The sequence below is a fragment of the Tribolium castaneum genome, chromosome 7 (genome assembly GCF_031307605.1).
Source record: "Tribolium castaneum strain GA2 chromosome 7, icTriCast1.1, whole genome shotgun sequence".
Classification (NCBI taxonomy): Eukaryota; Metazoa; Arthropoda; class Insecta; order Coleoptera; family Tenebrionidae; genus Tribolium; species Tribolium castaneum.
In genome coordinates this window covers 9,220,190-9,247,868 of record NC_087400.1, presented here as the reverse complement: position 1 = coordinate 9,247,868, position 27,679 = coordinate 9,220,190, and the positions used below count along the sequence as shown (strand labels likewise).

Sequence of the window (27,679 nt, the reverse complement as noted above, 5' to 3'; positions counted from 1 at the left end):
AAAACATACTTAAAGCGCTAAATTGTAAATGTAAGACCACAAAATAATAAAAGTGTAAATACGTTATTATCGAGTAAATATAAGAAAAAGGGCGTAAACGTAAAAGAGTAACATCATTTTGAACAATGTAAACGTGAACCATAGGATTATGTTCTCCTTAATTTAAACAATATTTGGAGCCAAATAACTTGATTATATCATTCCAAAAAAGAATTGAAAAAGGAAAACTTTTATTTTTTAGAGCTTAGTAATACAGAATATTAACAAATTTCAGTCTTTTTAGAATACTTTACAAAATTTTCTAGAAAAAATACTTTATGAAACATAATAAATAAATAGATAGTATGATTATGTTCAAAACTTATAAAAAAAATTACATTCGTTCATATTAGGTATAACTATAATGAAACAACAAAATGTAAATATTTGATTTTTCTGTTTTTCTTGCTTTCTTATTTTTCTTCTATAATATTGTTAAATTAAAATTATACATTTTTCTTATTATATTTTTTTATCTTTCTTCAATCACATTGTTTATTTTTATTTTTTATTTTTTCTCATTTATTGTCTGGGCCAAAACCTTGATCAGCTTTGCTGCCTTTTGGTCCAATTTGTGCTAGGAACAACTTGTATAAAATTTTAATTTTGCTATCGTTTTTCTTTTCTTGTTGTAACTAATTTTACTGCGACAAATAAATTATTATTATTAATTCGGCGTTTAAATGATTCAAAAGAGCAGTTCTTAATATAGATATAAAGATAGCGCATTAAACAGGGTATCAAAAACTAGCGCATCAACTCAATGGTGTGTGGTAGAAAACTGCTTACATATAGAGGTAAAAAAATTTAAAAAATTATTTGTATTAAAGTTATTGATAAATGACAAATTTTAAATAAATGATATGTGGCAACGTTGTCTAACAGTCGTGATCGCAATAGAATTTGATCAACAATAAAAATAAATTAATTTTGAAACGGTTTCCTAAAAAATAATTCCCAGTGTTAACACATCTACAAATTGTAATTTTTTTGATAAATTTTAATTTTTATTAATTCAAACAACTGCTAAAGTGTGACAGAAAATTTAAAAATAATTTTTTATCGTTTTGTTAGGGAACGATTACTTAGTGTGAAACATAAAAACATTAAAAAATAATGAAAACTTAAGAAGTTAACACAATAAGTTTGTAGCTCCAGATTTTTTAAAATACGACTTTAGGAATTTTTTCAACATTTTTCCCGTAATCTGCACTTGCTTCTCAATAACGTACCACTGAGTTGGTGCGCCAGTTTTTGAGCACCCTGTATAGAATCAAAGACAATAATATCCTGTGTCCTGTGTTGTTTCTTGATTAAAGTTAGAACCCAAGATTGATCTTTGTGGTAGCCCATATTTAATTTCTTTTTTAAAGAATTCAGTTTAGTTTACAACAACATATTGTTTTCTGTTGTACAAGAAAGATTGTAGTGGTTTCATCCTTTTATCACAAAAAAGTTACAATTTCAGTTTACTTAGTAAAACACTTGGAGTTACAAATTTAAGTTTATTTACATATTCGATTTTCTTTAAGTTGTTAATTTTATAAATGTCAAATAAAACAATATAGGAGCATAAAAAAGCACTACCTAGTCTATATCTCTATTTTTTGTAGCACTTCGATTTCGACTTATATAATTTCCACTGTATTTAGCATTTTTTGAAAATTTTTCGATTTGCATCTTACACCTCAAAAATGCATAACTATGCCATTTTTGAAAATTGTGACATCATTTTTGGCTCATTATACAGAGAAAATTTAGATCTTATCTTTGAGGCTTTCAAATTTTTTATAGCTTTCAGCTTATATGAAAGAAAAAGTTCAGATCTTTTCCTCAATGTTTCCAATTTTTTTTTAAAAAGCTACCAAGCCCCAAATTTTTAAGATTAAGTTCGCAAAACTTCAAACACCTAGAACTCAAAATTTTTAAATGAACTACTACAATTTTTATTTCACTCAACATTCGACTATTTGATAAAACTGCAAAATATTCTGTGTTTTTCTGTGGCAAATTTGTCGGAAAATATTCATTGGCAACTTCGTAGTGATTTTTCAAATATTGGTGTTTTTTATAACGAAAAGTTAAATAATTTCCAAACGAAAAGAGATAATAATTCACACAAAGTTATATAATTGTTTTGTGTAGAATCTAATTATGCAAATATATATATAAAGTTTCATTTAAAAAAATACAACTTTGGTTCACCACCCAGTATACAACACCGAGTGTATAATAAAAATATTTTTAGTATGTAGACTTTAAGTCGATCTATCGTAAAGTAAAAAGGCATGGCAATATTTTAAATAGCAAAAAAGTTATAGACCCATTACACACCCCTGGGTCACTCTGTAGGTATTGCAAAATTAAATTCTCTTCCATCTAATGAAATAAAAATTAGGGCTTTCCAAAAATCAAAAAATGATTGATAGGTAGTACATGTTGTCCAAACTTAATCTTAAGATTTTGGAGTTCGTATTTTTTTTCCATTTTTGAACACACTGATGGAAAGATATAGGCTTTTGCTTTTGATTGTTCAAATACAATTTCGAAAACTCTAAAAATATCAGAATTACCAATTTTTAAATTGGAAGGTGCAAACCCAAAAATTTTCAAAAAACGTTCAAAATTTAAAAAACGGTTAAATTTAGTAAAAGGAATAGCTAATGAAAATGGCCTTGAAATTACTCGAGTATTCTAAGTACACAGTGAAAACATCTTTCCATTTAAAATAAGGAAATTGATAGCGACTTCTGGTATAACCATGTTGAAAAAATTTTCTCTAGATATAGTATACAAAATTATTATTAGAACTTGTAATACTTCTGATGTACAATTTTGACGGTATTTTTTTGAGTTTTTAGAGTGAATTTGTTGTTGTTGGTAAAGTGGGTAACGGGTCGCGAAACGGTTCCCGCAGGGTTCAGTTTAGGGACCGCTCTTGTATAGCGGCCGGACGGAAGAGTCTGCTGGAAGACATCTACGTTTCATCTACTTACTAGGGATGCCAGAGACTAGCTTGAGAGGTCTTAGCACTCGAATAGCCCGCAACGTGCGCAGATCCACTGCTACGAAATCCTGAAGAAACAACGTCAGACACCTGCAAAACACTAGCCTCTAGCCATTCATCTACTTCAAAATACAACTAAAAACTATGATACTATGTGTTTAAATACGAATACACTAAATGTAAACGTACTAATTGATGCGACCTGAAAACAAAAGAAACACCACACAGCAAAATTAGGAAAAATTCATCACACCAGCACGACTTTTTGGCCGGTATTGAGTTGATGGATGTTTTGGCAAAATGTACTGATTTGTGTAATCAAAATCCAGTCCGGCTACAAACGATAAACAATGCTCGAAACTAACACATTCAAAAATAGGAACGTGATATATACACACATTTAGTACATTCATAGTAGAAATTTCGAGATATTGGATCTCATCTGCAAGAATATACATTTCACATCATGTTCACTTTTATGATTGGCTTAATCAATACTACGGTAAACAGAATATGAAGGGACAATAATGAGACATCAAGTCTGAAACAACATTATCTAGCGCAACAAACCAACCTCATTGAAACGTATTGATTGCACTCACTGATCAAAATTTGTTTCGTTATTGAAAGCTGCAATTGCAAATTTAGCTGCTATTTTTAAAAAGGACTCAAACAAATTCAACCACTAGCTTTATTACTATTTCTATTACATAATCAGAATTTGCCAATCAATGGAATTGTATATTTTTTAATTTTGATTGTACCTCAAATAAATATAATTGTGATAAATCTAGTAATGTTGAAACAATAATAACTGAACATATTGAAATATTTTTGCAACTAAAAGAAATGGAAAAACCACATTTAACCAAAAGTAATTTTTTTAACGATTTTTTTATCAACTTTTTTGTTTATGATTCAAAAAGCAAGGATATGCTATTGATACTTAGTAATAAATAATAATACGAGTGCAAAAACACAAGCTTAAAGTCCGAGGGCTGTCGTTATACAATATGCACCCGAGAATTTTAAGCTTGTGTTTTCGCACTCGTAAGTATTATTAAAAAATTTTTTGTTGGAACATTTTAATTTAAAACACGTTGCTATGGGAAGCGTGTTTTAAAATAGTGTTTATAATCTAGGATTTAGATATTAAAAAGAAGGATTAAAATGTTACCAACAAAAAAAATTAATGTAAGGGTGGCTAATTCCTAGGGTATGAAAGTTAAAAAGTATTTTTTAGTTTTTTCCAATTTAATCAAAAGCTCTTAAAGATAAAAATTTCAAGAATAAAACCATCACTAACTCAAAAACGCATCGACTTTTATCAAGACAAATTTTGAAGTAAAATGATAATACTAATAATATAATAAAAAAAAATCTAGATTTTTTTTATTATCAAATTATATGGATTATGGTTTAAAGACAAGATAAATCAAAATGCATTAATAACCTGGGTGAACAGAAAATATGGAACCAAGAATATTTTGCTATAGTACTTTTTGAAAAAAATTAACTGTTGAGTGATAAAGTATTCACAATTATTTGTTTTTGATTGCTTTCTTGTTTTTGAATTATTCAAATTTTATTTTTAGTGTTTTTAGTTTTATGTAGAAACAAAAATACAGAGCATCAAATTTTGCCCAAGGTGGAAACCCAAAACTATTCCAAGCATTTATTACATTAAAAAAAAATATAATACATTTCATTTCTTTCTCACATTTGTACAGTTATTTATAAAATCAATAAACAGTAATAAGAATATTTTTCTCCAAATTTTTAAAATAATGTTAAGTTGAAGATAACTTATAGTTAGGTTATCAAACAACAAATCAAAAAATTTATTTTGGTTTTAATGTAAACATTCGTAAAAAAAATACAGTCGTATTAAAATTTTATTGTTTGTTTTATTTTTATTTATTTGTAAAATTGCCCCTAAAATTTATTGAGTGCTTAGAATGTTCTTCTAAAAAATATATTACGAAATTAGATTATTGTCAGTACTCGTATCTACACCTTTTCCAGTATCAAATATATTTCAGACAGGATGAATGACTCTTTCTGAAAATACTTATTTTTTGAAATGCAATTGAAATTGAAATATGTCCTAAAATACAGTTGGAAAAAGTGTAGTGCATGTATTGCTGGACGTTTGATAAATTTGAGGTACGAAAGTTTGCTGTGGAAAGTAGAACCAGATACAAAATAACTCATCAATTTTGTATCCAAACTTTAAAAGAATGAGTAAAAATGAGGACAATTTAAATTGACCTAAAATGTATCTAAATTAATTTAACTACTACAATAACAGTTTGGAAAAAAGTACAGAAACGTTTGGCATTGCATTCTTATTGTCATTCACAAAATTTGCAAAATATGAGGTTGTCTTGTTAAAAGTTTGTTGTTTTTTTAATTTCCGAGAACTATTTGCATTGCTTTTGTTCAGTGGTATATTTACATATGGGCTAAATGGGCTATAGCCCAGGGTGGCAAAAATAAATGTAATTTGTTTAAAAAATTTGGCATCTATAAAATCAATAGATTTTTATTTTTCGTCGTTTTTTTTTCATTTTAGTTTATTAATTATTTGGTTAATGAGTTTTATGAACTGTTTAGTAGTTTTAATTCACAATGTATACAGGCTGTTCCGTCTAAACCCCACATTAGAAATATTGGGAGTTCTAATGAAGATAGTCATCTAAAAATTTGTACAAACATAATCTTTTAGATCCTGCTCAATATGGCAGCACTTCCATATTTATGAATTAAATTTTTTTGGATTCGCACGTTCGAGTTCAAGAATCTATAACTCAGCCATTTTCAAAAATTTGGAAATATTTTCAGCTTATTTTAAAGAACTTTACTTTGTTTTTTAGTGGAATTAAAGTTTTTTATACCAATATTCAATGAATTTATTTTGTTTTTAGGGAATAGATAACAGAATTTTGAACAGAGTCTGTTGTTTGATTAATCAAAAATGTTGTGATGGCAAAATTTTTGAATTTATTAACTTCATTTTCAATTTTGAACTTTTGAACACACTGAAGAACAAATATTGGCCTTCTTTCTAATTCTCCAAATATGATTTCGAAATCTCTAGAACTAAGCAACTTACCGATTTTTTAAGTGACAGGTGCTAACCCAAAAATTTTCAAAAAATTCTAAATATCTCAAAAACGGATAAACTTAGGTATAGGTAAGATTGATAAAAACTCCTTAAAAATAACTCAGCTAATCTAAAAACGCAGTGAAAAACATAGCTTTCGATTTAATATAAAAAACTTGATAGCGACTTCCGTTATAACCTAAAGTGCGACCATCTTGAAAATATTTTCGTTGAGCAGAACTTAACAGATTATGACTAGGTACCAACTTTCAGATAAATATCTTTATAAGAACTTTCAATACTTCTAATGTGGGGTTTATACAAAACAGTCTGTATAGAAAATTCACGATAAGTAATGGTAGAAAAAGCCTAAGTAGTATACAATCAGAAAAATGACAACGTTTTTTGAAAAAAAAAACATAATAAATACAGGGTGGAAATCTTAGAAAATACAGGAAACATTAAAAAATCTAGTAAACGTTTGCTGATCTCTAATTTAATTTTCAAAACTATCTTGCATTTATAGCAAACTTGTGCTAGAACTGGGTTTACTAATCCATTCAAATTTAAATTGATTTAAAAAAGTTAAGGATATTACACAATTTCAGAGAAAATCGACATATTTACTGATTTGTTTCTATTAAATTCCAATGCTCCAAATTTGATATAATTTGTTTGGTGTTAAAATAACACAACTTTACAAACAAAAAAATTAGCACGAGATAATTTACACCGATTTTGTTTTCTGCTTACTCACTGATAACTAAAATGTATATCACATTTGTCTATCACATCTAGATTTTTTAATACACATATTTTAATATTTTAATACTCATAAATTTTTTATTCAAATAATTGTTCAGCATAAAAACTCGCAACTTTGCCCTGATTTAATCGACTTAGAATCTCTCATAATAACTGAGATTCCCATGGTGGAGCTCAAAAAAACAGACACCCTGTATATTCACTAAAAGTTTTGAAAATTTGTTTCTGGTGTCAAGTTTGACATTCGTTGCTTTTGTGATAAACTAATTGTTAAGCCCAAACAACTGTTTTTTTGTTGATGTTTAAATTAATTAGAACGATTTAACTTGTAAAGCAGTGAATATTAAATTACCAATATCCCCAACATTTTTCCAGCAGTTTATACAGTTTAGCAGTTCATCAGAGGTATCACAAGAAAGGTGGTACCATTTAAATTTTTGAAGGGTAGTTTGTATTGTAAAGGGTTTAAGTGATACAAATTTCCGAAATACGATAAAAATATCCTCATGTCAATAAAAACTGTACATTTTGGAGTTTGTAATTTTTCCTTATTTTCTGATAAACAATAGACCTAAATACCCTTTGTCTGTAACTGACCAAAATGTAATGCTCTATCTGCCACTTCTAAGTGAACACAGAAATAAATACAGTGCGTTCAAAAAGTCTTTAGATCAACTCTTGCTGTGAAATTTAGATTGACAGATTTTTATTAGATTATCGTTTTATTCTGTTGAAGTGTCAAACGCGCTTCTTGGGATTTTCTCCAACGCCAGTATTTTCGTATTTAGTAATCGTAAGAAATCAACATACGTTTAAAATTTCACAGCAAGAGTCTATCTAAGGACTTTTTGAACGGACTGTAGAATGCATTAACTATGCTAATTTTTCTCCTTTATATTCTCCATTACAAATCGCAATTCAATTTATTGTTTAAACTGTTACCTGTTGAAGTAAAATATCTTCACGAATCTTTATCAGTTTTTTGAAAATTTGAATAGAATTGAATAGAAGCAAGATGTTTTGGGATGAAGGTCAAAATAAATATTTGTTAATGTAAAAAGTCAGATACATTAGACGAGATTGATATATTCTTCCAAATGAAGCATCCAATAGTACGACTAACTATAAGTATGTATCTACAAATAAAAATGAAATAAGTATATGCATCGAGCACTGTCTACCTACATTATACAGACATGCACACCGCGGCGCAATCAGTAGAATAATGGCTGAAAGACGAAGACATCGACAATACCCAAAATTCCTATCCTACCGTAATAATAATAATGTTACCAGTAGTATAAGTAGTGTATTGGTGAACTAATCTATAATAACTAGGGTATATGTTCTAAAACCGTCTAAATAGTCTAGTCTGGTCTAAAACGGGCCCGAACTAGACAGTTAGAGTGGTGGTTTAATGACGTTTCGGCCCTTACTTGGGATCCTGGACACCAACTTGAGAGGTCGCAACACGCGGAAAGAACGCAACATCCGCAGATCAACGTCAACGTTCGCTTCGGCAAAAACTGTCATAGACCTGACAAGATTACACATACAGTACATAAAACACATTAACAACAATCAATTGCCTGAAATTACACTTTATCCTCTACCTAGGCTCTTTTACAACATTGGAGCGAAAGCGGACCAAGCTGGCACCAATTGAACATTTTAGAAAATTTGAAAAAAAAATTGGTCAGCGTTCGCTCTACAAAGAATGACACCGTGCTCTCTTGACGGCCATTCTATATCGCGCCATAAAAATGCAAAATCTGGACACTTACCCCGTAAGCACCACAAAAAAATCCATAATGTTCCAGATGTTTCTGAGATACGAGCCTCTATGAAGAACGAAACCTAACGCTAGAATCTTTAATGAAGCTTCAACACAGAATATTCCTAGAAAGTAAACTTCGGTTGCCTCCTGAAAATACAAAACAGTTTTTTACACCACCATCTAGAGAACTAAAATAGCTTACTAATTTTTGTGCTAATAAAGTCTTGTCGTGATTGGGCAGGTGTTCCTCCAGTGCCAGCACCACACAGTTGGCTATGATTGTCAAAAGCACGGCATACTCAAACGGAGTAAACAGTCGTTAAGGAAAATTTTTACATAGCTTATGTTAAACTTAAACTATTGCTTTATCAACGCTTTTGAGTAGATAAAATAAAAAAATGTCTTAAAAGAACAATAACATTTTTCTCTTAAACTACACAGGCTTGGGGCGCAAAAATGTTAAAAGGCGCAAAATTTTAGAAAAAGATTTTTTCTTTAAAGAAATGATAAAATTGTGTAATTGTGTGAAAAATTTGGATTTTAAAGTTCCTTGCCAGTTATGGCCACGAGAAAAAATAAAAAAATGCTGAAAGACGATTTAAATTTACAAAAAAAAAGTCTTTCACCTAATGGACCCTTAGACTTACTAAAAAATTGAAGCTAAAAGATATTTATGCCAACAAACATTTTTACGGATCTGGTAACTAACTGTTCAGAATGATTCTTTTAGGAGGGCTTACATTGGAAACTTTAACTTGTAATATAGCTAGAGCCTTACAGTTTTGTATACAATCTAAATCGACCCTTCTGAGTTCAACTAAAATTATTTCCAGAATTTGCGGAATTATGAGAAACTTAATTTTTTTAAATTTTTTATTGCATTTTTTAATTTGTCTCTTAAAACTGAGTAAAATGTACCCTAGTTGTTAGTTCTTATCTGTCATAATTTCTGATGTATATTAATTTTTTAATACAAATTTTCATTTGTAAAAGGTTTCAAAATATTACAGCTCGTGAACCCTTTAAAATAAATGAATAAATCTTGTTGCATTTGATAGCCAAAGGTTCAAAAGGTCATCTGAAGTCTGATTGTCAACTGTCAAATTGCAAGACTACTATCACTTTTTGAAAATGATGATTAAAAAATGATTATACACTGTTTTTTCAAATGGAATAACCCTGTTTTTTCAATGGCAAACAAAAAACATCAATTTTTATGCAAACTTTTATTAACATCTTCTATATCTATTTCTTACAGTTTTTTAAATAATCGCAAAAAACAAAATTTTAGCTCATTATTTTCATTTTTAATCAAGTAAACTTTGGAAAATTACGATAAAATTGTGATATTAATTAAAAAAATATCCTATTTGTTTACTATTTTCATTTAAGAAGTTCAAAACTTAATAAAAGATTCACTGAGTTACTTTACATAATTCACTAAGTTATAATAAACTATAATTAAATATTTTTGTTTTACTGTTTGTTCAATAATGAACGAAATAAAAAATAAAAAAATAATAAATTTTGACAATTCTTAACCATTTTGCAAGGTCTACTTGATAAACTATGAAAATTACGGAGTAAAATTCGTTTTTTGTGATTTTTTCAAAAACAGTAAGAGGTAAATATAAAACGTATTGATAAAAGTCACCGTAAATATCAAAGTTCTTTCGATTGCCGTTAAGAAAATACGGTCGTTTTATTTGAAAAAACTGAGTTATAGCAGTTTTTTGATAACCATTATGTAAAAATTATACTAGCTATTATACTATACTATAGTATATATTAAACTATAGTATGAAATATAATACTATAGTATAATTAATAAACAATAGGCTTTTATTAAGAGACAATTTTACAGTCATTATGATACTCACCATTATGCCGATTAATAAATAACAAAAGCAGCAACTAAAAGGTATATCAAAAACTAAAACCGAAAAAAATTTTGGTGAGATATGCAAGGTGAATCAATTTTTACAATATCTCTAAAACTAATAACACCACAAAATTCTATTAAATATTAGATACCCTATTTTCCTCTATGCCTGAAATATGTTTCAACAATTACTTATAATTTAATTAATTAATTAATTAACTTATTACTATTAAACATATCTGCAAAAAATTGATACACCTTGTGTCATTTGGGAACAAGGAAAGCTTAGGTAAATGTTGTTATGTAATCAAAATCCGTATAAAATTGTGCAAGCTCCAAAAAATAAGCATCGTTGTTTAAGAATAACACTAGAAATCATACAATTTCGAAAAATTAATATTATTATATTTGTAGATATTAATATTTTTTCTACTTTACAAGTAAGTAGAAAGTAGTTACACAAAGAAATTTTTTGTGAAACTCTTTTTAGCAAATTTTTAGAAGTTGTATTGGCAGTATGGCTGGGTGCCATCAGTCATCACTCTAATCTAGTGTATGATCTGTCAACAGTGACAAGTCGTTTATTGATAAAGCCCGAATAATTGAATAATTTGAACAGATTTTGATAAGTTAAACTAAACAAAAACAAACAACAAAAATAGAAAGTAGAAAAAATAGTATAATACACCCGTTTGTGGCACTCGTTCCATTGGAGCACTCTTTCGTCGTGCTCCAAATTCATTGGTACCACAATAAAACGTCTTATAAAACTCGTATAAAAATTGACTATTAATTAATAAATTTTAATTAAAAAAAAAGAAGAAATTGTCTGAAAAAAATCACATACATAGAGAAAAACTTATGAACAAACACTGAATTCGGTTCGACTTTTAGTTTTTGAGATAGTAAAGTATACTTTTAACAAACTCACCCCATACAGAAAAAATCATCGAGCGGAGCGAAACTTTCTTAGAGCTTTGAGAGCCAAAATAAGTTGATACGCCACTATATACACGACGATAAATATTGTCTCTCTACCGAAAATTTTGTCGCTCCTGAACTTAAATTTTTCATTCGTAGATAAACAATCTCTTTATTGTCTTGTATAATAAATAACTCCAAAAAAATTTTGAAGACTCTAATTCACTTCGTGAGACGATTTTGTATATGTATTTTTAAATTCTTATACAAGTGTGATGATCCTGCTGGAACTTCAGGTCTAGTTTTTGAGATATGCGCACATAAATTTTGAAAATTTGTGTATTATGAGGGGATATAATTTTTCAAACTACGTTTATTTACAAATGGTTCGAGTTCATACTTTTTATATAATATAAGTTAAAGTCTATAGTTTTATGCTCATGTTGCGTTTTTCTGAATTTGTTGTGTAATTAAAAAAAAATTCTTAACGCATGTTAATTTGGCAAAAAGTGAACATATCCTCAAAAGTAAATTAAAAAACGAAACGTAGGCATGTCTGATCAACGGTATAACTGTGTGTAACTGCAATGTTGGGAGATTACTGCTGGTGTCTCAAGCAAGAAGATTTTGCCATCCAAAACAGAAAAGTTGAAAACTGTAATTTTTGATCTTATGATTCTGTTGTTTTTTATGTTATGTTATTGTTTTTTAACCCATTTCATATGAGTTATAGCTATTTTCGTGCTATTTCCCGTTATTCAGTGTACCCTTAAAAACAGGACCTGATGGAAAAAAAACTGTACTTATATTCTTGATATAACAGTTATTACAACCACAACCCTTTTTTCTTGCAGTCATCTCTAAAACAGGGTGATTTTTTTAAATAAACCACTCCTTTAAATAATTAAATGCCAAAAAATTTGCCAGAAGGTGCTGGGATTTTCTGATTTGTCTTTCCAATGTGGTTTGTTTTAAAGAATAAAATAATGCTAAAAAACGTGATTTGTAAAAGGATATGGCCACTCGATGATGAAGCGCGTATGTCTACGAATAGGATTCTCCTCGGAGAACAGGAACAACGAGCTGGGCCCCTGCCCTCCTGCCGCGCTGGCTCCACCCATTGTATCAGCTGCGCCCGCCCCCGTCTGCTGCTGCACCGCCTGTGCCGCCGCCTCCTGCGCTGCAGCCAACCTAGAACAAATCATTTTTGCATCATCCAAATTTGAAAAACATACTTCAACTGGGCAATTTTAGCAATAAAAGATAATGATAACTCATCATTTTGAAGCAATTTTTATACTTTGCATTTATAATACGTTTATTAACGTCTATCAGTAGAAGTCGTTTATGGCTCATTAAATAAAGTACAGTACTTTAAACCTTAAAAAAATAGATTAAACGAGTAAAGAGGTATTTTTTTATTTTTGTATTAATTGAGCAAATTTTTTATTAAGGACAGCAGTCCTTGTTAAAAAATAAGATAATTGGAAGAAAGTAGAAATTATATTTAATGAAAAATACAAATTTAGAACTTGTTTTGTAATTTTCTGAACAAGCAAACAATGTTGAAATATGATTTTTTTCTAGTAAACTGACTTTTTTGGCCCTTCGTAAACTGGCCCTATAATTTAACAGAAAAAAAAACAATAATAAAAATAACAAACTTTTTTTAAATATCGTAATATCGATTCCACGTAAAGAATAAGTTAAATCGAACAAAATATACTGAAACATTAAATACCAAACATTTTCTGCCCCTTTTAGCATCAATTATAAATAATACAACAGAAGAAGAAATTATATTATTGCAATTTTTGGTACATATTCAAGATAATATAGGTAAATTGAACTTTTTTTTGTTAAAAAATAAGTTTAGTCAAATGATGAAACATGTAGATAAATACAAATTTGCACCTACAAATGTAGACCCTAATCAGCAGAGTAGTATTTAATTAGTAGTAAAGTAGTATTTATATAACTTTTTTAAAATCTCCAACTTTTTTCATAACTTAACAATTTTTCATAAAACGATTTTACTTTAGATTAAATGAAATCAGACAAAAAAATGTAGTTTTTTTCAGGTTTGTTAACACCTATTTTATTTTTCAAACTTGGGTAGTGCACTCATTGAAAATAAAAAAATTCGGCGCCCATGGTAAAAATATTCATCTGAAAATTTGAAGGTACATAACTACGGAAAACTATAACTTAGTAGACGAAACGTGATATAAAATCGCAGAATTTTCTGAACCCAAAAAAATAGTACGACAGAGTTATACCGTCTCAGCGCCAAATCATTTTAAATTAATTTAAATGCAATCAATTCACTAATTACTAATTACTTGGACAAAATTGTAAAAATGTTGATTTAAAAATATTTAAAATTTTAAATTTGCTCCTCGTCCCATATTTTTCAAGACACTGCAAATACGGTTAAGGTACAGAAAAAAAAATTACAAAAAAAGTTGCAAAAAATTACATTTTCCATAAAAATGTCTGCAACATCTTATTTCTATCTTCAACAGTTCATGTATAAATTTTTCCAATACTTTCCAATACTTGTCTACCTGCAAAATGAAGCAAATCCGTCGCTTAAGCGTCTTTAAACGACTTGGTTGTCTAAATGCTTGAAGAAAAAATAAATAGTCTCACAACTTTATTCGTAGCGTTTTGAAAAATGTAATTAATAAATAAATATAGTTGGCGATCAAATTTTTGCATCATGTTTATTTATGTCTTACTATTTAAAATTTAATGCCCTATCTACCTGTATTTTTTTGTTTGCTTTGTGTTAACCGTTACACAAATGCAACCATTTTTTTCAAATTCATTGCTCTGAAAACTTAAACGGTAATGGTACAACTACGCTCTCTGGCGACATTAACAGAACTATCGAGAAGGGGAACGTTTTATTTGTACGTCGTTTTAGATCCTAACCTTTAGATATCCGTAGTCCTGTTCAATAAAAATATATTTTTAAAATAACAGTAAAACATTATTTTTTTATTGTGTTTACGGATACTCTAGTTTTCTAAAAAAAATGTAATTTAAGTTTAGACATTTTTGATATAATTTTTTTTTCAGATCTATACGTTTCGTTTTAAAACATTTCCACTTTAATTTTTTTGGGCATGTGAAAAACACACTAAATTTTTATAGTTGTGTTTTAAAAACTTCAAATACACATTAAGTAAATTAGCATAATGTGTCAAGGCAGTCAAAATATTATGGTGTCAAAAATAAAAACGTGAAATGAACTGCGAGTTCAACAGTTGTGTTCTTTGCGTAAAAAAAATAAAAAACCTAAATTAGAAAACAATTATCACTTCATCATCTTTTGGTATACGTAACACATTAACCACTTGGTTTTTATCTTAACAATTTTTCTTTGTAATTCACTGTTATACTTATAATCTATTAAATCTGTATTGCAGTTTTTGGATTAGATTATTTCATTATACAAAACTGTTATTTATTGCGTTATTTATTTAAAATGATGCACCTAGCTTTCACCTCACAAAACCCAGTTTCCCACTGAAAGCACCATGTAATTTAGGAGATGATTGAAGCGTCCAAGCCAGTAATTAAATTTTAGTCAAAAGCCAATGTAGTGAATGCACCTAGCGACCAACTATTTTTATTTATAACGAAATTAACTTTTCCCAAATTAATTAAGTTTTGACTAAATAATCTCTTTAGTGTATAAATTCAGTGTCAGTTTTTTGTCATTGACCTTCAGGAAAATTGATGATAACCGCATGCTAAAATACCCTTAGATAAGATCAACGCTCTGTTACACTTCAAACCTTTCGGAACATGAAAGAGACGAGCAAAAAAGGACAAGAGGGGGAAAAGTAGGGAAAAACTGTCTGGGTTAGTGTCTATATTTATCCACATTTTTTTGGCTTTAGCAAGCTGACTAAATTAAACTAACGATTGTTAATTAACGATCAAAGTACTAGTTACAAAAATTGATACCAACATTATTTAGCGTTGCCAACTTAATTTCAGTTAAAAAAAATTCAAGAGAAATTTGGTGGATGCGCCGGGCTAAATTTGCTACTCTAACAATAACTCTCAATATATTATTGATGGTTTTTTAATTACAATTTTTTTTTAATTTTACCTACATAATTTCAATAGTCTCTCTAACAAAAAATAACACATTCGAATTATAGAATTAATAGTCATGTTATAAAATTGTAAATATAACGTTTATTGATGACAAAGATAATAACCCAAGTGCATAAAAGCTTTTACCTAAATAATCCCCAGAAGTGGTCATTATTGTAAAGTAATCCAGACGGCGCCCTTCGTTTATTTAGACGTCGACGCCAACATCAATATCGAATGGATATAGGTTACTAAAGCAGCATTTCGTCCCGGTCTTTATCTGTCATAATTACAAATTGATGAAGAATTACACGCTAAATCGCAACAAATTGTTTTTATTTAAAACAAAGCGCTGAAATATCCTCATTTTTCCAAAAAAAAATAAAGGTAGGTAATTCCAATTTATCAAATCAAAATTAAAATTTGGATTAAATATGGACGCTTCCCTTTGTGTAGAAGTATTTTTGTTAGCACACATTATATTTGCCATTTTAAATCAAACAAAATGTAATTTTAATATTTGTGACTGCATATTTTCATTTATTTATCAAAAATAATTTTCAATAAATCCATCCGTTACACACAATTAGTTTGCAAACTAAACGAATCGAACAAACGTAAAACAATTGCTTTATAATTTAATTACTGTATTTTGATATTTCGGGTAAATCTCTAAGATATACATAAAATTTTAACGCCCGCTATTTCAGTTGACGGTTAAACCAAAAATATTTTGGTTACCAATTTATTTCCTGGTTTTACGAATTACAGTAACTAAGTTTAAAATCTTTACCAAAGAAAATGTCTCGGGTTACCACCTTTTTTCAAGGTTAGTCACACTCATGCGCAATGTTCATATTTTTTCTAAACTAATTTTTTCGGAAGATATCACGCAATGTTGCCACTTTTTGCGATCTGTTGTGGCTGTTTTGGCGGCGTTGTAATTATTCTACAGGGTGATTCTTTTAGGGTCTACTTTAGAAACTTTTTAACTTCTAATGAAGCTAGAGCTTTAAAATTTTCTACACCATCGAAATCAACCATTTTGAGTACAGCTAACTTATTTTCAAAATGGCTAAGCTTCCGGAACTACAAGAAATTGGCGCCAACTTTCAAATTTCCTATAGTAACTACATATTTTTATTATATTTTTGCATTCAACTTTTCAAACTGAGTAAAATCTACCTTAATTGTTGGTACTTATGTGTTGTAGATTTTGACATACGTCAATTTTTTTGTTAAAATTTTTAGTTGCAAGAATTTATTTAAATTAAAATATCACAGCTTTTGAATTCTTTACGATAAGTAAATTTTTTTTTAGTGTTCGATAACCGAAGTTTCAAAGAACCTTCTAGAATTTTTAAAATTGTCAATTGTCAAAATTCAAGGCTAGTGTGATTTTTTAAAATTGTTATTAAAAATCGGCTATAACTCAGTTTTTTTTAAATAAAACGTTCCTATTTTCTTAACGTCAATCGAAATAACATCGATATTAACGGTAACTTTTATCAATACGTCATTTAGCCATGTTGTTGGTACTTATCTGTTATAGTTTTTGACATATGTCAATTTTTTTGTTAAAATTTTTATTTGCAAGGGTTTATTTAAAATACCACAGCCCTTGAACCATTTGCAAAACCGAAGTTTTGGAGAGCCTTCTAAAATTTTCAAAATTTTCAACTGTCAAAATTCAAGGCTCGTATGATTTTTTCTAAATGGTTATCAAAAATTGGCTATTACTCAGTTTTTTCAAATGGATCGACCCTATTTTCTTAACGGCAATCGAAAGAACAAATTATGGTGAATTTTATGAACATGTCCTATATCTATATTTTACAGTTCTCGAAAAAAATCACAAAAAAAAAGATTTTACTTCGTAATTTTTACAGTTAATCAAGTAGACCCTGAAAAATGGTCAACAATTGTTATACTTCAACATTTTACTTAGTTTTTTAGGTGGTTCATTATCGAATAAGCAGCAAAACAATAATATTTATTTATTGTTTATGCTAACTTAGTGAATTATGTAAAAGTCAGTTTGCCATAAAATTTTGAATTTTTTAAGTGAAAATAGTAGACAAATCTAACATTTCTTTTAATGAATGACACAATTTTATTGGATTTTTTGAAAGTTTGCTTAAATAAAATTAAAGATAATGAGCTAAAATTCTGTTTTTTGCGATTATTTTATAAACTGTAAAAAAATAAATAAAGAAGATGTTAATAAAAGTCTGCATAAAAATTGATGTTTTTTTGATTGCCATTGAAAGGACAAGGTCATTCCACTTGTGTTATAATCATTTTTTAATAATCATTTTCAAAAAATCTCAGTAGCCTTGCAATTTGACAGTTGACAATCCTAAAAATTTCAGAAGACCCTACGAGCCTTTGGATACCAAATGCAAAAAAAATATTTAAAAGTTATTGTAAAGAATTCAAGAGCTGGAATATTTTAAATAAACCCTTGCAAAAAAAAAATTTACAAAAAAATTGACACTTCGAAAACTATGACAAATAAGTATTAACAATTAGAGTACATTTTACTCACTTCCAAAAATCAAATTAAAAAATTTAAGAATAAAATAGTTACTATTTAAAATTTTGAAATTAGCAATTAAAAAAATTTATGGTGGAGGCGCCGGGCAACGAAATATTGTGACACTCAAAATATATATTATTATCTTAAAAATGATAAAAAATGATGAAAAAATCTAATTTGATGTTACAAATGTTTTTTTGGTAAAATTAAAACTCCTGTTATAAAACTTCCTAAAAATGTTTATTAATATTTTTATACGTAAATTATTTTCTTCATATATCATTCTAGATAAACAAAAACGCACACAATTTTAAATTAAAGTTATAATTTTTGTTTTTTTATGTTATAATTAACTCATTTGCCGAAACACCAAAAACCAAAAATTTTTATGTTAAATAACGTCTCAGTTAGTGTATTTTTTCGATTGCATTTGGCATTAAATGAGTGTTAAATTAAATTCACGTAGAAAAAATCCTAATACGCCTCTGCGAACGCAACGTGCAAGCATCCCTTTGAAACACGTGTTTTAGATGAAGCAGAAAGCTGCAAAGTGACGTCACAACCGCCATGATAACACGTGACGTCAGCCGCCTAAGATCGATAACTAACTGCAGTACCAGGATATCGTGATGAGCTAATTGAGTCCCTATCGGTTTATTTTCAATAAATTTTTCCATAATTTATCGTCTATAATGTTTACTACTTGTAAAGTAGTGCCTCCACTATTAATAATCCTCCTCATTTACACGACATTCTTCATATTAATGTGTGTTGTATTGTTTTATTATTTCAGGGCTGCGTGACCGTTTATCATTTTATAAGTAATTAATTATCGCTTGTGTGTTACACTAAACTTGCCAACGTTTTATGAAACCTCAATTCCGTATTGAATTTATGTGTGTGTGTGTGTGTTACAGCAAACGAACGAATTTGATGACGTGTTTTTTTAATCGATATGGGTTTAAACTCCACTTGCTGCAAACTGTGACAAAATCGTACATAAAATAAAACATTCAATTCTTGGGTGGTTTTAATTTTATTAGTTCAATTTCAACAAGTGAATCATTTGCACCCAAGTACGGGTTTGCTCAAACAGTGCAGCAAAAAATCGAAAGGATGTGCTCACAGATGCGAAAGCAACCACAAAACGATTCACTAACTTTTCATCTTTCGTTAGCAGTGAAAGCAAGTTAACAAAAACAATTTTATGACTAATTGATAATTATAATTATAATTAACAATAGTTGAATCATTTTGCGTCTATCTTTTGGAGTAGTTTTGCTACTATACAGGGTGCTGTCTAAAAGTGGGTCTTACCTATAAAAAATAAACAAAAAATATTGGGTAAAAAAAGTTGTACAATTCGTTCAGTTAAATGCTATTCTATTTAAATTTTTAATATTTTCTATTTAATAAAATAGAAAAACTAAACTATGGAGAACTACAGGATGGCCCATCTTAGCTCCCGTCTTCTGTAGCTTGGTTATTGGTAAAGTTGGACTTTTGACATTTTGTAGACATCATTTATACTTTAAGACGTATTTCAAGACAATATTTTTTTAATTATACAGAGTGTTCCAAAAAAATTATGACGTCATAATAACATTTTTTAAAGGCATGCTTTTATTTTTTAGTGCTCATTAGAATGCCTTGCTAGCTTTCTACTTGTCCCTAAATTTTTTTTAATCGATTTAAGGATTGTTTAAAAAAAATAAAAACCAAAAAAAATCAGTTTCACAACTTTAGTTTTAAAAATTAATAAAAAATTGAAACGGTGCTTTGTTGATGAATTATTAATACGTACGTCTTGAAAAAAAGAGTAACTGTGTCAGTAATTACGTTTAATTGATCTGAATTACTACAGGATGTTAAAAATTTATTTTCAAACTTTAGTGACTTTAGTGAATAAAAGTCGAACACGGGTTAAGATTTTTGGCAAATAACTTCGACCGTGTTAGGATTTGCATTTCAGGAATAAAATTAACTAGACGCCCTCTGGTGGCGACATGTCGTACTGGCCGAAAACAGTAACAAAATTTTCGTAATTACTCATTTAATGAATTATTTAGCAATTTTGTGTGTATAATGTTGATTTCGTATATTAAAGAGAGTCAGTTTGAAAGTATGTGGTGGTAAATACCAGCGTTGCCTTTGGTTTTGCCTTGCGTTTTTTTTATTATAAAATGTTTTTTGATTTTAAAGTGTTATTAAAACAATTGTGTAATCAAACACTATAAAAATTGTATCATAGCGGATAACAAACAAATGTTGTGTTCACAAAAAAAAACTGTAAATTGAAGTGTTTGAATTTGAGGTTAGAATGTTTCCACTGAAAAAAATCATGACATACTTAGGTAAATCTACAAAACTACAATTAAGATTAACAATTGCTGATACATTTAAGCATCAGTTGTTCTAAAAAGTAGGCTTTTCAATATCTTTTAAATAATTTTACAATAGAGTAAGTGCATAGTCATTAGTTAGTTATTCGTGTTTTTCTCGTCATCTCCAATTTGTCACCATTCGTTCTTTGCACCAAAGATACAATAGTCATTCCGTGTAGGCAATGCAATAATTGTGAAGCCCCAAAATTCATACAACGCTCTAATATCCGAGTAAAAATTTTCTCACAATTTATAGTTACTGTTTTCAGCCTTGCTCAGTGGCGCCCCCATAGTAATTTTACTTCCGAATAGGATTGTAATATCAAAAATTTTGTTTTTTTAATTTTGCATCCAAAGATATAAAAATAAACAGGATTGGAGTCATATTCAATTTTTAATCTTTAAGTTTGGCAGTAAAACAGTCGACAAAACAAATTTTTGGCAAATAACTCCAAATATGTTAGGATTTACGTTAGGGTTGTAAAGAAAAAAATGTTCCCTTATTAATTCTGCATCGAATGATATAAAAATGAACAGAGGTTGCTGTTTGAAATCAACAAAATAAAAAGCTTTAAAGTTTAAGCTTAAAAATAAATTGTAAATACCCGGTAGTTACTCTGATCAATCAAACAATTAATAAGTCTGTTAGACCTTGTTCAAGACGTACGTAGTATCAGTGTCATCACGAAAGCACCGTTTCTATTTTTTATTAAATTTATTAAATTTATTATTAATAAACTAAAAGTGCAAAACCGATTTTTTGGTTTTTATTTTTTTAACAATAGCCCCAGAACAGATTTTAAAAAAAATAGGAGCATGTAAGAACCTAGAAAGTCATTCTAATGAACACAAAAAAATAATAGCGTACATTTATAAAACTTATTATTATGACGTTATACTTTTTTGGGACACTCTGTATATTCAAAAATATTTTCCTAAAATACATTCTAGGGCATAAATAACGTCTACAAAGTATCAAAAGTCCAACTTTACTAATAACTGAGCTACGAAAGACAAAGGCAGACCTGAGCCACCCTGTATAGTTTACGATAATTTTTTTGCAATATGTTCATGTCTTACTATTGAGAATTTAATGCAATATCTGCCTGTATATTTTTTTGTTTGCTATATGACAAATATTCTTTTAAATTTATTGCTCTGAAAACTTAGACGAAAATGGAACAACTACGCCCTCTGGCGACATTAACGGAACTATCGAAGACGGGAACGTATTATTTGTACGTCGTTTCATATCCTTAGTTTTAGATATCCGTAAACTAAACTAAATGTTGGATGGAACTTACACATTTAATTAAGACACTAGAACTTCGCTAATTAACATTTGTGGAAGACTTATTTACGAATACTTCTATTATTTTAGTTTTGAGTTGCACAGTTAGCAAAAGAACTTGTAATATTATTTCATCAGAAAAAATTGCAACTACTACGTTATTAATTAAAACATGAAACACAAAAAAATATACAAGGCTTTCTTGTCAGTACATTCAAAAACAAACAAATAAATGAATTTTGGGACACTCGGTATAGCCCACAACATTTTCGCTTAGATCACCTTTATTCCATAATAAAAGTGTAATATCCCGACGAAGCAAAATCTGTGCCAACTCATTGAACTCTAAGAGTTCTCAATTATTCTATGCTAAGAAAATCGATACTCTTCATACTTTAATGAGTACTCAGTTGTAAGGATTTCACAAAAGTGCAATATTTGAAGTAATACTCAAATTAACGTAAAGCTGATTTCACAATTTATTGTTTTTGAGTTTTTTGCAAGAAACAGCAACAAATCTGTTACATTTTGTGTTTTTAGACCAACTCTTCTAACTATCCACAGGGTGTTCATTTTTCAAACTGCAGCATAGGGATCTAACTTATTATAAGAGATATGAGGTCGGTTAAATTAGAGCAAAATTGCATACTTTTATGCTGATGTGTCATTTTTAGTTTTTGAATTATTAAAAAAAATTGTCATTTTTGTTTTTATTTTTTTAAACGAAAACCAAAGAAACTAAACGTTTTTAATTTGGACATTCTTCAGGCACTTTTTAACAAGAAATCTAAATCTGTCATTGCCTTTTCCAAGACGTTCTTGATGTAATGTACCCATTATAAATATCCCTTTAACGTTATAATTATCATTATCATTAGTAAACATCTTTCATTATCATTAGCAAACGTCTTAAATTTAATTTGTATCATCTACATCCGGCATGTTCAACTTTGTACCTAATTACTTTACTATCTCGAGTTCACTTTTATTTGTACATTCTTCCGCTTATCGCCTTTCATCCCTCTATATATAAGAAATCATTTTTATGTTATAGAGTAGTCAGAATAAGTTAGTTGTTACTGTACGACCTAATGTCAATTCCAAATTCCAAATTTTAATAAATTATAGTAGTAGTTAGAAGTAAAGTGCTGGAGTTTCTCTTTCCCATCACCGGACCATCACAAAATTGGTGTCAGAAGTGGGATCGTAATAGTGCGGTTGGAAAATTTATTTCAAATTCAATTTGAAATTTCAATCAGCAAGTTTGGGAAACTTCGATTTGGGCTATCGTCCATCATCCAGTGGTGCAACATCCAGGTCTTCAAGGTTCGTGTATTCGTGCTACCTGCTGCATCGTCGCTACCATAGGTGACAAACGGCGATATTCAACCCCAGACGTGAAGGTTTTCGAAAATCGTGTGGTCCAGTGTAACATAATGGGATTCCAGCAGTTATCTTCCCTTGTGAAGCTACGACGAATTTAGAAGGAGCTACCGCGTCTAATCCACATTCAATCGGTTCAGAAGAAACTAACACGATTGATTCCGTTACGCCCAATTCGGATCAAAGTAGCCTCAATAATTTAAGTATTCAATCATCTAGTAATTTAATTAACCCTAACTTAAATCTCACCAACATGTCGATTTCACTAGAGTTAGCAGAAAAAAATTTATAGATAATTGTGATCAAGCTCATAATCTTGTTGGAGTTGCAAATCAACCACTTTTACTTTCAATTATTAAAACCAAATTAACGCATAACGCGAGAACTTTAACACGTAATAGAGAATTTGCAAATTGGAAACAATTAAAGAAACATTTACTAGATTTGTATTCAGATAAACGTACAGTTGGTCAATGGCAATTGGAGTTAAATTCCTGTCGGCAAAATCACAATGAAAGTGTCGTTTCTTTTTCAAATCGTGTAGAAACATGCTACGTAAAATTAATAAATTCGTTAAGTGACAATTTAACTGAAGAAGTACGCAACGGAAACATTGATTTACTGCAAAATGAAGCTTTGAACGTTTTTATCACGGGATTAAATAAAGATTTGTCAATTTTAGTTAAAGCTCAAAAACCGGATACATTAGAAAAAGCAATCTCGATCGCGATTAACGAGGAACAGGAACTTAAATCCAAATACGAAATTCATAAATATCAAAACGTAAATAATAATTCGTCAAGTAGATTTTGTAATTATTGTAACAAATCGGGTCATAATTCATTTAATTGTCGGAACAAAAATCAACAACACAACCAGAACAAAAATTTTAATAATGTTCACCGAATTCAGAATCACACACATATCAATTCTCCAAGTACCAGTAATTCCTCAAAATTTAATCGTAACAATTTCCATAATAATAATTCTTCCTCTAAAATCCAGCCAAGATCTAACAATGATTTTCAAAGAAAATTCTGTAATTACTGCAAGAACAATGGTCATTTAATTAACGAGTGTCGTAAATTACAATATAACCAGTCGCGAAAGGAACAAAATAATAATTCCCGCATTAGATCTTCATCACAGTCCCTACAAAATTCAAACGGCAGTAATTTAAACTGCCCGGGCTCTTCGACGTTGGCGGAGAACTCGAGGACTGCCCACCAAATTTCCGCCGAATTGCAACATTAAACATTGCTGCTGTAACAAGTTATATTCCATTAAATATTGCTCAATTAAAAAATCATCCAGGTAAATTCCTTTTAGATACCGGTGCTGACATTTCGCTTGTAAAAATTTCTCATCTTAAAGGTCAAACTCATTGTTATGAAGACAATCTTATCACTCTGAAGGGTATTGATATAAACGTGACTCAGCATACGAAAACATTGTGCTATACTTATTTAGATTTCTATATCGGCAATCAGAAATTTACACATATTTTTCATGCAGTTCCCGATAATTTTCCGATTCCTTTCGACGGTCTTTTAGGTAACGACTTTTTAAAATCGTTCAACTGCCTAATTGATTATCAAAATGATAAACTATTTATAAATGATAAACATCTAGATATATTCCATTTAGAATATCCCATACGTGCGCAAATTCAACGCGATTACAAATCAAAATTTTCACAATCTAATTCTAATCCTCCATTAAGTCAGAACATTCCTGCTTACAATGAAAAATTTTCTTCAAATAAAATAAAAAACAATCAAACTGATTCAAATGTAAAATTTCAACTAGCTCCTAGAACAGAAACAATTGTAAAAATTAAAGCCATAAACGGAGAAATAAAAGAAGGCATTTGTCCAAATATTGATATACTTGAAGGCGTTTATCTCTGTCCAAGTTTTGTAAAGGTTGACAAAGATAGCAACATAATAACCTCAATTTTAAACACTACCGAAAAAATCGTTAATATTAAAAATATCGAAGTCACATTAGATCCAATCGATTATAGTGAAAATAGTGCGAATATTTCCTCATTACGTACGAGTACCTCTGATAATAATTTCAAATCAGAACGTTTAGAAAAAATTTCAAATTTATTACGAACTGATCATCTAAATTCAGAAGAAAAACAATCTTTACTACAAATTTGTCATGAATTTAATCATATCTTTTATATCGATGGTGACAAACTAACATTTACAGATACAATCGCGCATAATATTCCTACATCATCGAAAGTACCAATTAACGCTAAAACATACCGATTTCCAGAAGTTCATAAAGAAGAAGTCAATAAGCAAATTAATCAAATGCTCGATGAAAATATTATCGAACCATCTAATTCACCATGGAATTCTCCTATATGGGTTGTACCTAAAAAATCAGACTCTTCCGGAATGAAAAAATGGCGAATAGTTGTCGATTATCGTAAGCTCAATGATATAACTGTCGGTGACTCATATCCGCTTCCTAATATCTCTGAAATTTTGGACCAGTTAGGACATTCAAAATATTTTTCAACAATAGATCTAACATCAGGTTTTCATCAGATAAAAATGTCTACAGAAGATGCTCCTAAAACTGCTTTTTCTACTCACACAGGTCACTATCAATTTAATCGTATGCCATTTGGATTAAAAAATGCACCAGCGACATTTCAACGATTAATGAATAATGTTTTATCTGGAATTCAAAATAACCGTTGTTTTGTTTATTTAGATGACATAGTAATTCATGCAGATACTTTAGAAAATCATAATAAAAAATTAAGAGAGGTATTTCAAAGACTATCAGAACACAATTTAAAAATTCAACCAAACAAATGCGAATTTCTACGTCACGAAGTAATGTATTTAGGACATAAAATCACTGATCAAGGTGTTAAACCTGATCCCAATAAAGTTAAAGCTATTTCAGAGTATCCTATTCTAAAATCACAAAAGCATGTCAAAACATTCCTTGGATTAATCGGATATTACAGAAGGTTTATTCCAAATTTTTCTTTTTTAACACAACCGTTAACCAAATTATTAAGAAAAAACGCAGAATTTATTTGGACTAGTGAACAACAACGCGCATTTGAAAATTTAAAATCAATATTAACCAATGAACCTTTATTGCAGTATCCAGATTTTACACAAACATTTTATTTGACAACGGACGCAAGTAATTTTGCTATCGGGTCAGTTTTGTCGCAAGGTGAACCTCCTAATGATTTACCAATAGCTTACGCTAGTAGAACTTTGAATAGGGCCGAATCAAACTATTCAACGACGGAAAAAGAACTTCTTGCTATTGTTTGGAGTGTAAAACATTTTCGACCGTACCTATATGGTAGAAAATTTAAAATCATAACTGATCATCGTCCATTAACGTGGTTATTTAATGTGAAAGATCCGGGTTCTAGATTAATACGTTGGCGACTAGCATTAGAGGAGTATGATTACGAAATTCTCTATAAACCAGGTAAATTAAATAAAAATGCAGATGCCCTCAGCCGAATTCCTCTAGATAATCTGTGTGTCAATCATTTCCGAACTGAGGACGACGATGAATCATATGCGAATTTCTTAAAAAAAATAAGAACAACTCTTATCACCAATGATAATATTGAAGAAGTTAATGGTAATATTATCGACTCAACCGATAACATCTGTTTATGCATTTCAAAGGATCTCGAATGTAAGGAATTAGTCCAAATACAAATAAAAGAGAAATTTACTAACAGCTATCAAATGTTACAAACAGAAACTTTAAACGTCAACGAAGTAATCAAAATACCAATAAATTCAGCAAATAACAAAAATATTTACTATATGATAACAAAAGAACATTATTGGGAATCTATATCATACGAAGATTTGTTTAATATTTTACAAAAATTAAAAAACCGATTAATTGCTGATAACGTAAAATCCATAAGCTTACCTAAATTAAACTCTTCCTTTGATAAACTCCATTTTCACAAAATTCGTTCAATGATAAGATACATTTTTAGAAAAACTAACATTAAAATTTACATACTTTCAAATGAAATCGTAATTCCGAACACTCAAGAAGAAATTAAGAAGATTTTAACGGAATATCATTCAAATCCTTGTGCTGGACATTCGGGCTTTCATAGAACCTATAATCGAATCAAACAATATTATAAATGGCCACGAATGAAATCTGATATCAAGAATTTTATAAAAACGTGTGAGTCATGTCAAAAAAATAAATTGGTTCGAAAGAAAAGTAAAGAACCAATGGTGATTACAACAACAAGTGAAACTCCTTTTGAACGCATATTTTTGGACATAGTAGGACCGCTACCGTTATCAGAAAATGGTAATAAATTTATTTTGACATTGCAGGATGATCTTTCTAAATATTCTCAAGCTTATGCAATTCCAAATCATGAAGCAGGAACAATTGCTAAAAAATTAGTTCACGACTTTATTTGCAAACACGGT

The 27,679-nt window shown here is 29.3% G+C and overlaps 1 protein-coding gene across 26 annotated transcripts in view; it reads right to left on the bottom strand.

Annotated features, from left to right (window-relative positions):
• LOC100306946 (cacophony A) overlaps nt 1-27,679 on the bottom strand; it is a 157,966-nt gene that overhangs the window by 74,711 nt on the left and 55,576 nt on the right. For 20 of the 26 annotated variants that reach the window (XM_064357685.1, XM_064357698.1, XM_064357693.1 and 17 more), the window contains exons 1-4: nt 12,516-12,702; nt 8,897-9,003; nt 8,702-8,841; nt 3,036-3,136 (exon numbers count right to left, since the gene is read on the bottom strand). In XM_064357685.1, the coding sequence (XP_064213755.1) occupies nt 3,036-3,136; nt 8,702-8,841; nt 8,897-9,003; nt 12,516-12,702 (535 nt within the window). 26 annotated transcript variants of the gene reach the window in all.